Here is a 20,944-nt window from a genome sequence, read left to right on the forward strand (position 1 = left end):
TGTTCCACCCCTGACACTAATACCTATCAGTGATTGGTCTACTCAAGTGATGGTATGTTCACGTTTGAAGAAAAATATTTAGAGAAAATCTTAAAATGTGGAGAGCTCAATATTAATTTAATGCTTTGGGGTGTTCATGTTGTTTTGGTGACATGACATTAGTGACTCAGGGAAAATTAATTTAAGCATTATTGTTCTAAGGCATGAAATTCACAAAATGCTATTTAGCTCACCAATCGTCTTCGACCCCATTAATGAGGTTAGGAGATTTCCCCTGTAATTACTCCCACATGTTGATGTTCACTCTATATCACTAGAAACGAGTAGAACACCTGCCTCCAGAACAAATAGAATTTTCAGTCATTGATTCTCTCAATCATCCACTTTACTGTCTCCATTTTAGATGTGAAATAATAAAGAGAGATTGAGGGGATTCGCCTGGTGTTATAGTAGGCTGGTGAGAAAGACATCATTAGAATGAATTCTTGGATCCAACCTCTAAATATAATGTTACAAAGGATAAGTTATAAAGGGGGAAAAGCTATCCCATTTGCTATTAAGCTAATAGATTGAATAACACAAAAAAATTAATGTAGCATTTGCTTCCCTGATTAACAGAAGTCATGGACTAGTATTAATCATTTCAGCGAACGCCAACCTGGTCAGTCATGTTTAGGCCAGTGGTGTTCTCTGACTCACATTAACTACACCAACAGTAAAAAGTATTAAATTTTATGAAGAACTGGGTTGGGTGCAGATTATAATTTCAAGAGAACAGACGGGGGCACAGTTTGGGAAACAACTTGGTTATAGAGGCGATAAGGCTATCCAAATATTTGTTCTTATCCCATCTGTCTTCCTGAGGTGGCATGCTGTAAACGGGAGGGAGAAGGCCAAATTCATGTGCTCACATTTTCCAAGCTTCGTTGTAACCATTGCTGTCATACCGAGCTTACCATGGGTTACAGCTAATCGGATAAAAGACGACTGACACATTAGGCCAAAGGCTGCTTTCAGAGCATGAAGCTTTAAATTTAGACATTGTTTCTATGTCTGGATTGAACTTCATCGTGGCATCATAGCCCACACAGAGTGGGCGTGAACAATTTTCCCTGTCAGTCATTCCTCCACGCATACCTACCCTGTGTCTTGTGATACTGAGGCCGCTCTCGCTTGGGAGCTTGAGTCTCGTCACTTTGATTCTGAGGTCAATGGTGTGACATGTGGCTTTCTTTGTCTGCTGGTATGTTGCCAGGCAGAATGAACAGAGGTTTTCCTGGAAGGTAGCCATAGGATTCCATTTCCTCCCTTGTTCCTTTGTCACGGTCATGATACTGTCCTAGCCTGATGACTGGGCCACCTTGTGAAATGAATGATCAGATAGTAGTAAATATGTTTGTTTTGTGAACTCTGGAGTTTTCCATTACAGCAGCTTACTTGATTCTGCCACTATGGCAACAAAGTAGTTAGAGAAAATACTAAAATAAATAAACACAACTGTGCTCAAAGAACACACCATTCGCAAATACCATCAATAGCGAGATGTAGCCCAGAGGCCAGAGTTTACCAAGCCCCGTCATGGAGGAGGAGACTCAGCGTATCACTGAATTGGCTCCAGTAGTTGTCCTTGAGATCTTTCTGGATCAGCTCATTCTGGCTTTCACTGATTCCCAGAACGTGGGTGTGCTCAGACATACAAACTTCCTGGACAACAAGCAACTTATAGAAGACACAGGAGCTGATTCTTCCAAGGCCTCTCAACCCCACAAATGTCTTTGTGAAAGCTCTGTTGTATCCCATCAATCACTAACCCAGTGGGCCATGTGCTGATACGTTTAGAGTTAGAGATCGGGCTTGCAAAGCAGCTGAAGACCTTGACGGTATCTTGGGCACAATAAAGTCCCAGGGTCATGATTGACATAAACTATAGGACATAGACATGACTGTACACACCCAGGATTCTACCCACATCCCAAACGACTTCCGTACTTAACATTTGGTGGGGTGGTTCTTCAGTTTTTCAAGACAAGGTTTTTCTATGTAGTTCCTATCCTAGAACTCACTCTGTAAATTAGGCTAGCCCCAAACTCACAGAGATCGACTTATCTCTACCTCCCAAGTGCTGGGAGTAAAGATGTGTGCTACCATTTCCTGGACTTAGTACTTTCTTTATTTAGAGGTTTTAATATTTACTATATGTGTGTGTACATCCATGTTTGACACATGTGTACACATATGGTGGTCACAGAACAACATGGAGTCTATTTTCTCTGTCTACTACATGAGTTTCAGGGTTTGAACTCAGGTCATCAGCCTTACTAGTAGGTGACTAGTAGGTGCCTAGCCCTGCTAAGCCATCTTGCCAGCCCAACATTTTCTTAATTGTAGGCAGTTTATCTTGTTTGTGTACAGATGTAGATGTGCATAGTTTTGCTTAATGATGTAGAATTTTAGGCATCTTCTTACTCTGCATTAATTTTCCTCTTAACTTTTAATCGTTAAAATCACGTGGCCTCGGAATAAATATGGCCAGAAATATCTTCCCGAAGTCCCTAATGCTGATCTCTTGGTAACGTACCAGAGTCCATATTGTCCCGTTTTGTATTTTCCTAAAGTCCAGTGAAAGGAAATAATGGCTCACTCATGCACACGGTCTCAATCTCTCCATTTTTACACTTTATGCAGGGCTGTCAGGGTTTTCTGAATTAAATGTGACTCGGGGCCTGCATTTGCTGACTGAGGAGGCTCATGGGTCCTATAGCTCATCCACCATCTTGCACTTGAGCTGTCACAGATGAGAGATTGGTGCCAAATTCAACCCAACATCGACCCTTCCCAGTAGTCTGCCTTCAACAACTCCTCCTTGTCAAATCTAACAGTTTACATGGGATTTACAGTGAATCAAGGACCCTGAAAGGCACGCAGGCAGCAGTAATGCTTTCCCTCATAGCAGGAACACCTATCAATGTCCCACAGGGCTGACATTTCAGGCATGCAGGGGGGAGATGATCAGAGGATTTTCGTGTTGCTCTTTCTAAATGGATTGTTGGAAACTCCCAAGGCAAGGGGCTAAAAGTCAGTGTGATATAGCTATGCAACACCCAAAAAAACACGTATTAAATTATAAATTACAAAGTACAGCCCTTGGATGAATGGTTCACAGAAGCAAAACAAGACCCTCCTACGACTGGTCCTCTGGGCGTCCATGTAATGCATGGACAGTCAGAAACTCCTCTTCAGCTTGCCGCCTAGAGAAACTTCTAGACATAGAATCAGAGAATGTTGATCGTGGATGTAGTTCTTAGTAGTTCTTCGGAATTTTAAAAGGCTCCTCTAATGACGGGGATAGAGGTTGTTCAGTTATCCTTTGACAGATGACAACCAAACACAGATATGATACTGGCTTTCTGGTCAGCAAGATCCAAGAAGTCTCCTCTGTGCACATCACAGTAGTAGGAACGAGAGATAAGGGTTAGGGTCGAAATATTCTCTTCAAGGGACCTGCCTTCTAGTGTCCAAATGCTTTTTAACATGAACATCCTTCATAGGTATATATTACATTTTAATGTAAACTAAGGTCCCTTAGTTTCTCACCACAGGTTAAAGTCACCAACCACAAATGTAGACAAAATGATGTCATGTGGCTGGATGGGAATTCCTTGAGGCAGGAAAGGCAAGATCAGTAAATATTCACACACACACTCCATCCTCCGTCCTTCCGGATAGAAGCAGTTTCACAAATAAATCTCTCAAAACTTAACATCTGTAGAGAATTTTAATCCAGCAACATGGCTGCTCTGTCAAGGAATCACATCCAAAGACCTAAGTCTGCGTGATCAGGCTGGAAGGCAGACACACCACACATCTTTGATTGCTCTGGCTGGACACACACACACACACACACACACACACACACACACACACCCTTAGTATATACTTTTAAGATAAAATGAGTTTGTAGAGAAAGCAGCCATGTTTGAAAGAGGCATTGAATAGAGGAGCAAAGTGACGAAGCAGAGAGAGATTTGACAGAATGAGTCAAGAGTCAGCACAGGAAGAGCAGTGATGTAAAGGTGAGTCCATTCCTGAGGTCATGTAGGTCAGTGCAGGCCAGCAAAGGCAGTTGAAGGCAGAGAATAAGAAGGAGGCAGTTTAGAACGAAGTGCCAGAGTTAGTTTGAGGCCAAGCAAATCAATTTAGTGAGAAGGTGAAAGAAGCCAGATTGAATCAGTCAGCTTGGAAAGGAGACTGACTGAGAATGGCTGAGTTGAAACAGCCAGCCAGAATTCAGAAAGAATTAGAAAGGGTGGGTTTATTTAGCAGTAATACTCTAAGACAACAATTACATCTGGAGAATGTTACTTTTACAAACAGCTTCTCCTGTGCATTGAAAATTTAGTTAGAAACTGTTCTGAACTTACATGCCACTATTACTGAATTAGGGAATCTTGGGCAGTTTATCTTTCTTTTAAGTAGGTTTTATAGTTATACATAGTTTTTAGACCTCAAGGAATATAAAATTTAATATCCCTTTTTCTTAATAATTATCTACAAATGGATATTAAATATTGCAGCCTACTTCAAGGAAGGAACATCTAGATTAGGGAAAAGTAGTCCGGTGTCTACAACCTACATTCCCATGGTCCAAAAGCACAACCTGAGAATGGTCAACTCGAAGGAGGCAAGACTTTCAAAGCCAGTGAATCAACATGAAGGGTGTGGAGAGGTTTGCTATTCAGTTGTTCAACATTTCCATAGATTGCATTGTTGTTGCTATTGTTGTCATTGTTGTTGTTGAAAAATAAAACCAAACGTGGGCTGGACAGACAGCTCAGCAGGTAAGAGCACATACGGCTTGCTCTTCTGGAGGACTTGAGGTCAGTTCCCAACCTTCTGTAACTTCAGGTCCAGGGGCTTCTGCAGATACCTGCGGGCACACACACGCCATGCATACACAGACACACATTTATACACACCAATCAAGGAGAAAAAGCACAAACAAAATTCATTTGTCATGTTTTTAATTCAGGTGCCAATGAAACCCAGGCTTCACACAGGTGTGAGCACTCTTTTATAGATGCACCACAGGAAATGTAGAAGGAATGTTACAATTTATAAGGCACTCAAGACTTAGGACAAAGTACTTTAGGAGTTAGACAGCATAGCTAAGGCCGGTCATGTTAAATGTCTAACCCAGGTACAAAAGGGTAAAGCCTATGGATGGTAGTCTTCAAACGGAATTTTCCCTGATTCCTGACTTCTCTGCTCCTTTCATACATAAATCCTTAGAAAGTTTTTTTAATACATTGGAAATATAGAATCCTTTATTTTTTAAATCAATCAGAGGGTGACGGTCACAATTCTCTTTACAAGTACAGTCTGCTCCTGAGCAGCCTGTAAGCCATTGACAAAGTAACTCCGTAGCCAACAAAAAATGCCAAGCCCCTGTTTGGCTGAGGAAGGGGAGTCAAGTAAGCAATGGTGTGGTAGATCCGAGCACCCACGAAGATTCTGAAGTGCATGAGGGCTGTAGAGAGATCTGGTCCACTCAGGGAGTACAGGAGGCCGATACCAAGAAAGGGAACGATGTTTTCAAGGTCGTTCAGGTGGGCTCTGTGAGAAAAGATGATGTCATGGGTTTCAAAATCAGTGAGAATGCATGGAGCCTTCCCTCTCTTCCAAAACAAAATACAGTCTTAATGAATGTCTGGGTTACGTTGGATTGGGTTGTAGTCAAGGTTGGCTGAGGGTGGCCTGGAACTTACTATGTAGCCAGACTCTCCTCAAACTTACAGTCCCCCTTACTCTGCCCACAAGTGCTGTGATTTCAGGTGCTAATCCCCAACACCCAGAAATGCTTATGGTTCTTTAGATTATGAAGAAAGAATTCCAATTGTCTTCCCAGAGCCCTCGCTTCCTTCCTAACATGGTTTTTATTTAGAGCATTTCATTTTGATTTTTTTTTTATTTTGAAAAGGCAGTTTGTTGCTTCCAGAATATCAAAATAGCATCTATCCAGAAAAACACATATCATTTTTGTAAGTACAAATACCATTTTTGCAATTCAAGAATATCCTTTCTTTTTATGGTCTGTATCAGAACTACTTCTTCACTTCAGAGTGGTGGAGTAGAAATTTCTTTACACAAACCAGCATCAAGTCCCATGCTCTTTCATATCCAGATAAAACGCAGGACTATCCTCCTAGATGTGGGGGAAATTTCAGGCATTCTATATTCAAACCACAGAAGGAATGAGAGAAAGACAGAGACACACAGAGACAGAGAGACAGAGAGGGGGGAGAAAAAGAAGTGGAAGAAGAATATGATTCCATAAAAATCTATCTGGGAACCATCATTAGAAGAACAGAGAAAACTTATTTCAGTCAGAATTTTTTTCTCTGGCTTGTGGAACCACAGGCTTTTCTGACTTAGCATATGATGAACAGTAGATCCACTGTTGACCTGAAACGTTTGAAGTGCCTAATTATTAAATTCAGTATCCTTTATTAAGCACAGAATGAGTAATTGATTTACACCCCAGCCTAGAATTGGGCAGTGTCAACAACCATATTGCTACACATCTCAGATTGGGAAGGTTTTGTTTGTCATGTTACTGCCCTGTTTTGACAGAAATACACAGTGACCTCTGGGTAATATTTCCTTCCTGCCTTCCCCAGGAGCTCAAGACAAAACAACGTGACAGCATAATGCTATAAAGAAGGAAACAAAAACCCAGAGACAACCTAGACATGTTCATCCCACTTCTCTCATGAAGCAAACCAAGGGTGATTCCTGCTTTGGTCCTTCTTATAGGCTGTTCATGAGTGCACAGAAAATGCTGGTGCATACGGAGACCTCTGCTGTTGCCCTTTGGAGACCGTCAACCTTCACTTTTTCTTTTAATTAAGACAAGGTGTCTTGTTGGACTGGAACTCTCAGGGTTGGTTAGGCTGACTGGCCGGTGAGCCCCAGGGATCTGCAGGTGTCTGCCTCCCCAACACTGGCATCCTGAGCTCGCTCCACCCCTCCCAGCTCTCCTAATTTGCCTTCTTGGGAATGAGCTCCACTCCTGGTGCTTATAGGAGGAGCACTTTGCTGAGCAAGCCATCTCCCCAGCCCTTCACCTCCACCTCAGCACATATCAGGGTTTCCCTCCCCAACGTTTTAATAGGAGAGAAAGATTTAAAGTTGGGGAAGAAGCTACAAAAGGAAGACACTGCAGCCAATTACAGCACCCCCTTCCAAGCCCACAGTCAGTGGGTACCGAGCAGAGTCAGGCTCACTGTGAGGAAATTAGGGATGGAGGGAAAGAAGTGGAGTCGGAGAACTGACTGGAATTATGGGGCCCTAAGTCTCTTCTCTCTCCAATTTAATCCCCCATCCTAGTACTCTCCCTGACGTCTTCACAGATAAAACTTGCTGCTCTCCAGAAAGTCTGGTGGCCACAGACTTCCAGGCTGCATATGAATCTCACTCAGGAAGCATGCACGTAGCAGGCCCTGGCTGTTATTACACTGCTCTTCCCCTAGCTCTTCTGTTGTGACTGCCCAACCTGTCAGATTCATTTTGTCAGCACTGTTTACAGGCAGCTCCTGGGCCCTCTTACCAGGTAGATGATGCACTTCCTCCCTCCCAGGGATGACTGCTTTCTGCTCGTTCGAGTCCCCACAGGTCCTATGAGTGGTACCCCACGCAATGGCAGACCTTCCCACACACTCTGGAGGCCGCTCTCTCACTTAAGACTCTCGTGGTTTTCAGCACCCTCCTGACCTGAACTAGAGTTGCTCTGATCGTTTTTAAATGAATTATCAAGGCGTGACCAACTACGATGTGTGTGAGGGGTGTCCAACCACACTCCCTCTGCTCAGGCAGGGCTCTGATTCTAAGCCTGCAGTGACGTGGTTAAATTCTCACAAGGCAGTTCTCTCAAATTCTTGTAATTTCTCATCATTTCTTCCTTCACGAAAGATTTCTAAAGGCCGTAGGGACATATGCCTGTATCCCGCCACCCCATCACAAGCACAGATCACTCTTCATGCATTGTCTGATGACTACACGTATGTGGATCTCATATCTTCTTGGATGGTCTTCGAACACATCCCAAGGAAGGTAGGGCCAAGATAAGAACGTGTAAGACCCTTCCAGCGACAGCTTTGCTCAGTAATAAGGGCCACAGAGGGCATCATCTGGATGAGCCTCTAACCCACAGCTCAGTCTCTTGACAGATTTCACACTCTGGTCACTCGGCTTCCACAGAACACTCTGCGGAAAGGGTGCTCTCCACCTCTGAAGATGGTTGTGTTACAGAGTCCTTGTGTTTCCTTAAAACCAAACCCAAGCTCTTTAGAATAACTCGCTTTGTTTCCTTGACTTCTTGATTACCTTTCAAGTTTCATTTATCTTGTGGTACTGTGGTCCTGAATTCCTCTCAGAATAAAGCGAAATAGGATTAAGTCGATAAGTCAATGTCTAATCTTGTCCAATTACCACTGGTTTGTGTCTGTCTGGAACTCGGGTAACTGGCACTGAGTGACATTTCTTGACGTGTTGACACTACGTATACTCGGAGCTCTTTGCCCTACATGTACATGTGTTAATTTTCTGAGTACCTGCGAGGACAGCTTCCATTTTAGGAGTGGCTTCACTCAGTCCCTGCCTTTTGACTGTGGAGGTAGCAACGGGATTTAAATTGCTTGTTGAAAGAAGGAGGTGGAAAGTCTACGTTAAAAATAGAAAAGGGAGATTCTGGGATTTTCCTTTAAAAATTCTTCCACTTGTGTGATATTAGTATTTTATTTGATGAAGCCAATCAATTCTCAACAATTCAAAAATACGTGGCTAAAAATGGGATCCTTGGCCCTTCTGTAGAAGGTAGCCTATTGCTACACCGAAAGTTCAGATTCTGACCACTAGGGGGCACGCTGCACACTGGCCTTATAGCTCCTCTAGGCACCCAGAGCTAAGGCATTAAACGTCAGTAACACTTACTTGTAGTCTGAAAAGAAGAACATCAGACCAGATTATAGATTTCTCCTCTAGAGCTACCCACAAGAGGGTCAGAACAGCAGACAGGATAAACAGTAAAGAGAATCTGATCTCTCAAAATAAAATCAGTTTTTAAAGCTTCTGTGTAGAAGGCTTGAATGTTCCTCTCCATCTTGCTGGTAAAGCCACCATGATGCTGTTAATGTTTTCTAGTCCTAGTCAACGCTATGGGTAGAAAATTATCTTTAGCATCAATGGTGCAACTCCCTGTTGTCCAGGAGAAACTGAGAAAGAGCAGATGAGCTTTAAATGGTTTAATGCCTCCGAAGTGCCCAATGCCTCTCTCTAAACTTGACTCTCCCGTCATAACACTTGACACAGTTTGCACGTTGGTTCTACTGTCTTGAAACTACTTCTGATGCATGCTTTTGGCACAGCCTCTTTTCAGGACTGGCTTGCTTAAGGGGACTGAGTATCCTACAGAAAACCTGCAGAGCTGGGAGTGAGTGTTTAAAGTATCAGGCACTCACTTCCTTTTCAGAGAAAAATATCCTTGCTTGAGAAATGTCTATAGTGCACAGTGAAATCTCCCTCATGCTTTGATGGACTCCATTCTGTCTCTATTCATGGTGTTTCAGTCGATTTGTTGGGAGAATTGGGGGATGAGTTGATTTTACATCCAACATGACACGATGCAGGATTTGGAAGCATGCATGAGTGTATGAACACAGGCCAGCGTTCATGTGGAGAGCATATACCTCGTGGCTTGAGAGAATCTGTAGATCTCCTCAGAGGCTTTCAGACTTTCCAGACACGCATGAAAGAATGGTGCTCACATGATCTAGAGCGTTCATCTGACATCCCATTTGCGAAGGAAAATTCTCAATTTCTACCTCATTGCCACACTCAGCAAACTGAGGGGATCTCTTCAAGTGCCTATTACATCTGCTTTCCTCAGTCTCCATCACAGGACTGCTTGGTGCCTGCAACTCTTCCCGGATGCTTTAGAGCTCGGTAACATCGCTGGCTCAAATACCACTGGGATTGTCCCACGGCTCATATGAGCTCTAGAAAATGGTAACTAGGGAGACAGCATGTAGCTCTGACAGCCCACATGTTCTAGAAAGGGAGGCAACTATTACTTAAATTCCACATCGAATGTCTGCATAAAAATGGCACACTACGTGACTTTACGGCAAAGGGTAAGGACATACTTTCAGACCTATCATCTCAAGTGCTTTGGGAATAAGGATATTAATGGTGCTGCGAGCTGTGAGGATGGTGTCTGGTTTATCTTTCTTTAGTGCTCACTGGGTTTGCAACATATTAAATGTAATAGCTTCAATTGACATTCAGATACAAAGGAATATAGATAGATAGATAGATAGATAGATAGATAGATAGATAGATAGATAGATAGATAGATGGATAGATAGATAGACAAATAGATGATATATGGAAGGATAGATAGATAGATAGATAGATAGATAGATAGATAGATAGACAGACAAATAGATGATATATGGATGGATAGATAGATAGACAGACAGATAGAAGATGGATGGATGGATGGATGGATGGATGGATAGATTAAAAGTGGACAAAAGAAAGATCTTCCTATTTCTCTGAAAAGTTTCAACTTTCATATTTTAACCCTTCTACAAAAGATCGTTGTCCTTTTATGTGAACTGACCATCTGAACTTGAGAGAAAAGTAACAGCAGCAAGGATCTACTGCCCGACTCTGCCTCCCGCACACCATTGTTTGTATGTGTCTAAGCAGAGCACAGCCACCGACCTCCAATGAAGTCTAGAATTACTACAAAATGTTGACAGGATCGACTGTGAGGCCACGCGGAGAACCCCATGTGCCTAAGTTGCTGTAGTCCGTTACATCCACCCCAGAGAATGATTGAACTCCCCCCTTCTCCTCTAAGACTCTGATACCCCATCTGGGCTCCACGACCATGGTTCTTGAGTGAGAGATTTCCGGAGACGCTGGTTTACCTTCGCACACGTTCCACCTTCTCGTCAGTCCGAAGGAACTTCTTGGCATTCTCCCCCTTGCCGAAGCCAGCACAGTCTTCCGGGTTGGCAAAAACCTATTCCAAATACCAGAAAGAAGAAGAACAATTGAAAAAAAGAAACCTTGATGATAGAGCTCTAGCCCCTGTGTTCAACTAAGCATCAACGTAACAACGTAAATGAACGAGAAAGAGAGCCCCGATTCCAAAACCTGAGGGATGTGACACAGCAGTAGGGGAGTCCACCTAGTTACTAGTTTGAATTTTGGCATGTGTGTATGTGTATGCATGTCTGTATATGTACATGTGATCCCATATGCATATACACATGGGTGCATTCAAGTTTCATTTCCTTTGGGAAATACTGTTAGCCTTGTTTTTGAGACAGCTCCTCTTAGTAGCCCAGAGCTTCCCAGAGTGGACTGGCCTGTCTGCCATCAAACCTCAGGGGTCCTCAGCCTCCACCTCCCCATTGGTGAGATTATGATGTCATTTCAACATATGAATATTCCTATTCTAATATGAATACTGAAGATAGGACTCATGCTTGCACGGCAAGCATTTTCCCGGCTGTGTGATACCTCCAGCCCCAGTCATTTGAATTTTAATAAAAGAAACACAAATATCCTGGTTGACCTTATGGAAAGAAATTATAGATCAATAAATCAGTCACAAGAGGAGGAAGAGGGAGAACAAGAACGCTTTAAACCTGAATCTTCATCAACACGAAAATGTTTACAAAGCAGCACGAATAAAACCTTTAGCAAAGGTTAGACATGAAAGTCCTGAAGGGGAAGCGGTAAGAAGGCTCCGTGGTAAAAGAGCTGCTCAAACCTGATCACCTGAGTGAGTGTAAGTTCCAGAACTCACAGCAGAAGGAAAGAACTGATCCCTAAAAATCACCTGCACACACACACACACACACACACACACACACACACACACACGATAAATCAAATAATTAAAAAATAGTTAACAAGGAAGTAAAAGTGAAAAGAGACAAACTCCTCAGCCACAGCAGACTATCAACACGGTAGCTACCCTGGCATCCTTTACACAGGGCTGTTGACACACCTTCCTTCAAGTGTCTCAATATTCCAGGTATTTCATTCTCAGCAGGGAATGCCTTTGCTGCCCAAGGCTGTCAGAGGAGGCAAGCAGCAGGAATTAGTGAGGAGTGGAGAGAGCATTCTGACGTCATGGACACGTGGGAATGCCCTGTCTCCTCAGAACGTACAAACCGTCATGTTGACTAACACAGTAACACAGAAGAAAATGAAATGCTCCCCAGTGGACAATCAGGTCACCACATCTGGGAGCCTCTGTCCATGGGTTCCTTCATATAATTACTATGCTATTTGAAATTACTTCCCCCATCCCCTGAAACTTGAAATATGCATTTAAGATATACTCAAGTAGGCTTTACCATTTAATAATTTATAGCAAAGAAAAGTACGAACTATAAAAAATAGTTTTGATTTAGCTTGAAAACTCATAAATATTATAATATTTTCTTAATATATAAGTATTTGTCACTAATAGAGTTGTTAAGGAGAACTGCTGAGGGCAGACACGATATAGAGTCAGATCCTGAGGTCAGGTCTGGTAGCCCTTGTTCCTCATGGTACGAGGGACCGCACTGGATGGCCAACATATGAACTTCAAATAAAGAAGTAAACAAAACACAATGAAAACACAACACAAAGTTGGGGGTTAAACGGATTTAAATTGGGGAGGAATGCACTAGAAATTGAAGTCAGCGCCTTGTGCACCTCAGGCAAACACCCTACCGCTGGGCAACATCCTGTTTCCCAAGGTGAGTTTTCACCTCAACCCCTCCTTCCTTGGTAGGCAGGGCTCAGTGAGCTACTGCTATTGACAGATATTTCTATCCTCACAAAATGCATACGCTGAAGCCGATTTCCCAGTGGGATACGGCCCTAGCATCAGGTTATGCAGATGGGTCCTTCGTGACCCGGATCAGTGCCTTTATAGAAAGAAGCAAGGCCAATCCTCTGCTTCCCTCTTTTTCTTTCAGGTACTATGGACACAGGTGAGGCAGCCCCATGCAGATCAGTAATCCATCCCTCACTAGACATCAGATCTGGCAGCTTGAACTTGGGCTTGCCACCCTGCAGAGCCATGAGGAATAGGTGTCTGTTATCTAAGCCTCCCCTTCTGTGACACTCTGTAGCAGAGGACCACAATAACAGAGGACCACATTTGCCTCAGCAGCTACTTGTCCCCTCTCGTTCAGTTCCCTTCAAGATCAGGTTTTAGAGATTACTAACAATGCCACTATCAGTGGTGTCATCCTGCAAGCAAAACATGGTCAACCCATTTCAGACTCTGTTCACAGCATAGCACAGCGCAGCACAGCACAGCACACTCGGCTACTGAATGAGCTTTGATAGATAGATAGATAGATAGATAGATAGATAGATAGATAGATAGATAGATAATAAATAGATAGATAGGTAGGTAGGTAGATAGATACAGATAAATGGATATATAGATAGATAGATGATAGATAGATGATAAATAGATAGATAGATAGATAGATAGATAGATAGATAGATAGATAGATGATAGATAGATAGATAGATAGATAGATAGATAGATAGATAGACAGATAGATAGACAGAATAGATAGATAGAATAGATAGATAGAAGATATAGATAGTAGATAGATAGATAGATAGATAGATAGATAGATAGATAGATAGATAGATAGATAGATGATAGATAGATGATAGATGATAGATGATAGATAGACAGATGATAGATAGGTAGATAGATGATAGATAGATGATAGATAGATAGATGGTAGATAGATAGATAGATAATAGACAGATCACACACACACACACACACACACACACATCAAAATGGAAAGAGACAAGGCTGTTTTCCAGAATTTTAGCCCTTCAAAGTGAGACAATGTGGTCTCCAAAGCCTCCTCACCTTGTTGGTTAGCCTCTGGAATGCAGTCGCGGAGCTCAGGAACATCATCTTGGCAAGAATGATCGTTGCATAGGAGGTAAAGGCCATCAACACCTCGTTGTCCAAGAGATGCTTGAGGTCAGCCATGCTTTCAATCTTGGTCTCAATCTTTAAATGACTGTAGGCAAGAAGGGGGAGACAGGAACACCCCAGGTAACTTGGTGGTCACTTGGAAACGCCCCAGGACCAGACCCTTGAACCCACAGTGAGGAGATGGTGCATGTGGAAAGAGGAGCCGGGGACAGGGGACCAGCCTGGCAGGACAGAGAGGATGGTGCCACATTCTGTCTTCACGTCCATCAAAGCTGTCAAGAGGAAACTGGGGGGCTGGGGAGATGGCTCAATATGCAAGGGTGCTCGCTGCTGAGCCTGGCAACACAAGTTCAGTCCCTAGAACCCATGCGGTGGAAGTAGAGAATCAAGTCCTGATGGCTGTCCAACACATTCATACACACCAGGAAGTATGAGCGAGCACAGACACAGACACACTAAACGAACGGTGAACAAACAAGCAAGCACACACACAAGTAAAGTAAATGGTAAACAGAAGGAGGTAAAGCTATACTGTGCTCAGAAGAAAGCATGCGGTAAGTCAAAACTGATGGAAATTTAGGCTAAGGCTTAACATCGGAACTCCTCACCTTCTCCAGTGCCCTCTGACCCCTGACCCCTGCCTTTATCCATTCCCCAAAGCATGCATCTTCTCGCACATTCTTCTTAAGCAGCATCTAATCCTCTTGGCTTCCCCACGATGTCCATTCCTGTTTTAAATTCTTTCCTGTAGCCTTTTAGTTTAGCCATCATTTACCCACAGTCCACAGGGTACATCTATCTCCCATTTGCTCCCAGACAGACGGTTGTCTGTGTCCTGTTGGGCAATATGATAAAACCCATCTCCAACATTTAATTTTGTAAGAGTTTGTTGTGTCCAGCAATACCTTGGACTTTACTGTAAGACCCTACATAATGTTTATAAACATAATATTGTTGTCTACTCCGTACAGACAAAATATGGGAGCTGAGACACAAACCCAAGTCTATAATGTTTCTCCCTGTGTGCTAATAACACCTTGTGCTGATTCTTTGAGGAGATTTGCTCTGTTTGCCTTTCGACGTCTTAACTCTGTTTAGTCCTCATTCAACTAAAAACTGGATGTCTACTTATGGCTGACCTAACGGTCATACCTCCTACCCCTTACATTCTTCCTTCTTCCTAGTTATACCATGCGCTGGGGCCTTGCCTATTCTAATGATAAGGAAACTGAAGGTCCCTTAAAAAAAACTCTGAATATTGTCTCCTTCAATAAACGTGTGCTCCTTGCATATAGTCTAGTGAATACTACACGGTCATCCCAGGGGGTCCTGTGCTTTTAGGAGCTTCCTGGGGATACCACATCCCACAGATGTTCAAGTCTCTTCTATGGTATAGCCTAAGCACATCTCCCATTTAACTTCCAATAGTCTTTATTGTGGACTTCACAAAACCTAAATTCACTAGGAAGTGGGAACTTCAGCTGAGAGATTGCCACAACCAGATTGGCCTGTGTGTGTATGAGGAAGTGTTCATTGATGTGTGGGAGAGCCCAGTCCACTATAGGCAGCACCATCCTTAAGCAGGTAGGTCAGGGCTGAACGAGAAAGCTGAGAGAGAGAGGGAGACCAAGAGGCAGAGAGATGCAGAGACAGAGACACAGAGAGACAGAGAGACAGGCACAGAGATGAAGAGACACACAGAGAGAGGAGTGCCTTTACAACTCCTACTTCAGTCCCCACCCTGACATCCCTCAGTTACAAATTGTGATCCAAAAATGTAAGCTAAACAAACCCCTTCCTTCCCAATTAGTTTTTGGTGTGAAATGACACCAGGACACATCTGTCACCATTTGTAATACCGGATGCCACCTACAAGCCACACAAATTGCTATGGAGAGCTGCTTAGAAATCAGTGAGGAGAAAACCTTCTGTATAGTTTCAACCCAGATGCATTTTTTTTATCTATACTTGGATGAAATTCACGAAATAAAGGGTTCACTGTGCCCTAGATTATTTTTAAATTCCACGTATGACAGAGGGTTGATCCACGTCTACGAGTTCATGCTCTTGAAAGCATAGCGTGTTATCTCGGTGCAAGATAATACTTTCCGTATTTTTTAATATATCTGCTATTGCTCTGGTATTGGGGGAATAAAAGTCATGGTAAAATGCCCTATCCTTCAGAGCTCTTGTAAAGTTAATTAGCTTTAATAAAGAATCCCTATGGTCCTTGCCTCTGAACATAGATCTGAAGAAATACAACAAGGACTTTAATTTTTCTAAAAAGAAGAAAAAAAGCCCAGGAAGTTTATCAAGTAGAAAATTCTACTTTTTAATACCTTCAAAATAAAAGCCTCTGTGATTTTTTCCCCCAGAACAAAGCTTATTAGACACTGGAACAAGAAGTTCAGAAAGGTTTTGGCATTTTGTGTGTTTGTTTGTTTGTTGTTTGAATGATTGATTGATTGATTGATTTTTCATTGATGGAAATCAGTGTCGAAGGAGAGAAAAATCAGGAACCTTCCAGAGCAGTCAGTGGGAAGACGCAGGAGTATTAGCAGTTGGAACGAAAGGGCAATGAGGGGTTTCTGCGTCTGCAAACCATACACATGAAGCTGACACGGTGGGGTTGTTTGGGATGATGGCTAACTCCTCAGGCCTGTGAGTCTGGGAGACCAGCCAGCACCAAGTCTAGGCCATGTCTATGCCATGGGCCTTCGAGTCTCCTCTCTCAGACATTTCCCACTTCCCAGATATAGGGGAAGCATATCATGGGGAGTAATGGTAAGAACTGAGAAATAGGCAGCATTGACAACATAAGGGAAAGCAATATAATTCTGGATCTTTTCTCTTTGGCGTGAGCCTGGTACACCTAATCAAAACCGGAATAATGCCAAGGCTCTGTGAAGGAAAAACTCACTGAAAGCTTGCTGCTAGGGAAGTGTCCAGGAGGGCCTAAGTGGAAGGAAGGAAGGAAGGTAGATAGATAGATAGATAGATAGATAGATAGATAGATAGATAGATAGATAGATAGACAGACAGACGGACAGATTAGTAAATCGAGGGAATCAAGGTCTTTGATCATAAATTACATGAAACACATAATTACAAAGATGAATTTTCCTGTAATCACCCATCCCTTCTGCTATCCTGATCTTGACTGGCAGCACGCCCAGTCCCACGGTGTGAAGTTGGCTATACCCTGAAAGAACACAGGGATACTGAGTTCACACAGACTCTGGAAGTAGCCTGGGGTTCCGGCAGATTTCAACAGACCACCAACCAGGCAGAAACTAACTGAGCTACCGTACCTGTAAAACAAGTTTTCCAATGTAACCCCTGCTGGCCCTGACCTCCTGATCGTCCTGCCGCAACCTCTGAAGTTTAGATTACAGGGGTGCACCACCACACCCTAAACAATGATACTGGAGAATCCTACCTCAGAGGATTGTTCTGTGTGCATTAAGTGACTGTGAGGCACTTTAATAACCACCGGTGCCCGGCGAGTGCTTGATAAAGATGCTCTCACCGTGGCAGAGTTTTAATCAGTAAGGACGTCATATAAGGATTTTCAAAAGGCTTGTTATACCAGACCTCCCTGTCAGACAGGTGAGGGACACGCCTCTCCCTTGAGTGCTATTAGGCTGTTAACCATATTGAAACCCTGATAAACACTATTAACATCAGTATTAACTTTAGTAAGTCCCCACTCTTATTTATTTTCTCGTATGTGAGCAAACGTGTTGGTGGACAGGGTGATTTGAATTCCCGCTGGCAGCTGTAGACCTCCCAGGTTGCCTGCGTCACAAGACCATCAGTCAATCACCCGGGACCTGCGTCTGAGGACTTTACTTGAGGACACCTCAAGTAAGCAACACAGCACCACAGCTGCTTGCTACCAACGCACATCTCTGGCTCCGGAAGGCCTCGTCCCAGCCATGGCTGCAGCAGCTGCTTAGTCACACAAGCCGGGTGAATTCTGGAAACCTCAAAACCTTCGCAGATGAGAGGGGAGCCCAACGGGAACCTGGCTGGTGAACACAGTCTTATCTTTGCACGTGGACTGCTGCGATTGGTGCAAACGCAGCTTCTCATTTGCACGGGGGACTATTCCACAATGGGTGGGAACACGGCCCTGCCCTTCATTTAAGAATGCCCACTGTGATCTGTGCCAACATTCCTTTCCTGGACTACTTTGTAAGCCAATATAGAGGCACCTTCTGTGCTGGTTCCTGGTATGACAGCATCAAAAGCCTTCTCTTGAATAACCTTTTATTGTTTGTATTGTGCGTGTGTGTTCTTTTGAGACGGAGTCTTAAGATGGAGGCCGGATTAGCCTCAAACTCACTACACTCCTACCCCGGCCTCCCAAGTGCTGGGGTTACAAGCCTCCATCTTCACACCCGGTTTCTTGACTGCGTGAGCTGTTCACCATTAGCACAGCGGCCTGCCTGGTAAGCCAAGGGAGACCACTGAGTCCCAAGGCAGCAGGACAATAGCCGTGGAAGGGCCGTGGAATGGCCGCTAGAGGCTGCTGGGGCAGAGCCGATGTGGAGTAGGCGTGGTGGACAAAGACAGCAAGAACCAAAGGCAGAAACTCCAGACGCTGAACTCAGAAACACTTCTCAGGAGCCGCTGTCCAGACCCCAACTCCAAGGCCAGAGGTTAGAACACTAACCCTTGTCAACGCTGAGGAAGACGCCGTCATCAACCCTAGAGCTGTCCACTGTCGCTGTGGGGCTAAGAGGACCAGAACTCGAGACTGCAGAAGACGCAGCAGTAGACGGTACTCCCAACTGCCGCTTGCTCAGTTTGCCTTTCCCTGACCTCTGCCGGAAGCTGAAGACAGCAAAAGCTGACAAGTGTCAAGTCTCATGATGCTGATGGCTAAACCTTTCACCGAGAGCCTAAAACAATGGGGCTCTGCTCTCCAAAGTGTTTGTAGCTACGAGTTGCCTGGCCTGCTAGTCTACCCTCTAAGCCCTGGGCCCTCTCCCAGGATTGCCACTGCCACCCAGGGTTCTCTTTAGGAACCCAGGATGACTCTCAGGAGAGAGCAAAGGGATGCCGCCAGTTGACTGGAACCAGCTTGGGATGATAGACTCCACCACAGAAATGATGTCCCTCTACTTTAAGAAAAGAAGCGTGGGTAGGGTCTGAATAAGCCCAGGAAGCACAGTAGAGACTGGAGACCCCACCAGGCTGGAGTCCTGTCCTCAGCCTGTGATTCCTGAACTCTCTACTCTCCATGCCAGGAATTGTGGGGCACTGTTATCTCCTGGAAGCTCCTCCTGTAACTCCCGTTGCTATATTTTTTTCCCCTGGTGCTATCTCCAGTTGAGAAACACTCCTCTTTCTCCTCATGGGCCCTCGGCCAAGAAAAGCAAAGTTCTTTTCTTCTCAAAACCGCGTGCCCTCTCTGCACACTATTGTGAAACACGGAGAGTCTGGGCAGGAAGCCACAAGGCCATGACTCTTCAATTTTGAACCGACTGAAAACAGCAAACACATTTACTGTGATCACAGAAAAGAAGGATGCAACAGAGGGAAAAAAAAGAAATATATGCATGATCAGATTCCCAGGCACAGATTCTCCGTGCAGCCAGATTATGGCGGACACAGGGGAGGGCGGCTCCCGGAAGCAGCCTCCCAAGGGTTGCGCCATCAGCACTTTTGGTTAACTGACTACAGTCACACCGAAGCATGCACTCCTCAATCTTTAAGCCCTGCGACATCAAAAGTACTATTTTAAAGGCTTCTAGAGATTTCTCTTGCCTACCAAAGGAGAATCTAGAAAAGCAAACAGCCTTTCAACAAGCTGAAAGGCCTGCATGTCCGAGTCACCAGGGACACTGTAGGGTTTTATCCCCCTAGGAATGGACAGAAGTTGCTGAAACCTCAGTGGCTTCTCATCTTGATACAACTTGCATGCGTTTTTTTTCCCTCCCCTCAAGATCAAGAGACCCTTTCAAAGGGAATGCTACTTTGGGCTTGAAAATAAGAAAACCATCTCTTAAACATGAAAAGACACGTGCTCCCAAGTTTCTTCTCAGAGTTGCAGAAAGAAAAAATTTAATGCCGGAACAGAAAGGCATAATTCTCTTTTAGAGCAGGCCACAAAAATGGGGCGGTGCGGGGGAGGACATTTAAACAGCTAAAGGGAACAAAGGCTTTTCAGACAGACACAGTCACTCTCTAGCCTTACACCTGCCACCCACTGGCCCCTTGCACCCAACACCCACTCCTAGCCTGGGAGCAGCACCGTGGCCATGCAGAACCCCTTGTCTTGCACCCACCTGAATCCCAGGAGGAAGCGCTGCTAGCTGTCCTGCCGAGCCTGCCCACCTCTGGGACTTTTCACCAAGAGGACCCGCGCTGGCACCACCCTCTCTCAGGCTAATTTTCTATTAATTACCCCGCCTCCTGAGCTCGCCAAGCCCCGCCTCCTGAGTTTGCCAAGCCCCGCCCCTGAATCACCCGCTCGGCCACTGCAGCCACCCACCTACTATAGGAATCCCAGATGCTGCTCTGTGGCTGGTGAGGGTCTTTCTCTAAGGATCTAGGCAGTTCTGTTCCTGCTCTGGAGAAGGAGAGCAAGGAAGGAGTTGCTAATTTTTATGTCGCTGGAAACAAAACACCTTAGTGTTGAATTTGGAAAACCTAAAAAAAAAAAAAAAAATGCTTTAAGAAAATTTAAATCTCCCGGGAGGAGCTCTATTGCTGTAACTACCCTCAGGGTGCAAAGTGAAACCAGAGAAATTCTGAGTCTGTTAGGCAATTAACAATTAACGTTGTGTTGTGTGGTTTTCACAGTGACTTAGAAAAGTGTTGCAAGAGGGCAGGGTCCCTTGGGGCAACATCAAAGCTATTGCACACAGCCGTACAGTAACGGCCGAGCAC

The 20,944-nt window shown here is 44.2% G+C and overlaps 1 protein-coding gene across 1 annotated transcript; it reads right to left on the reverse strand.

Annotated features, from left to right (window-relative positions):
* Positions 1–5,004: 5,004 nt before the first annotated feature.
* On the reverse strand, positions 5,005–20,429 carry Mgst1 (microsomal glutathione S-transferase 1). Its single transcript, XM_032905506.1, has 4 exons — positions 20,341–20,429; positions 13,973–14,129; positions 10,992–11,086; positions 5,005–5,613 (listed from the first exon to the last, which is right to left on the reverse strand). The coding sequence occupies exons 2-4, from the start codon at positions 14,096–14,098 to the stop codon at positions 5,367–5,369; spliced, it is 468 nt and encodes a 155-aa protein (XP_032761397.1). The 5' UTR covers positions 14,099–14,129; positions 20,341–20,429; the 3' UTR covers positions 5,005–5,366.
* Between the last annotated feature and the right edge of the window lie 515 nt (positions 20,430–20,944).

The sequence above is a fragment of the Rattus rattus genome, chromosome 6, assembly GCF_011064425.1.
Source record: "Rattus rattus isolate New Zealand chromosome 6, Rrattus_CSIRO_v1, whole genome shotgun sequence".
Taxonomy (NCBI): domain Eukaryota; kingdom Metazoa; phylum Chordata; class Mammalia; order Rodentia; family Muridae; genus Rattus; species Rattus rattus.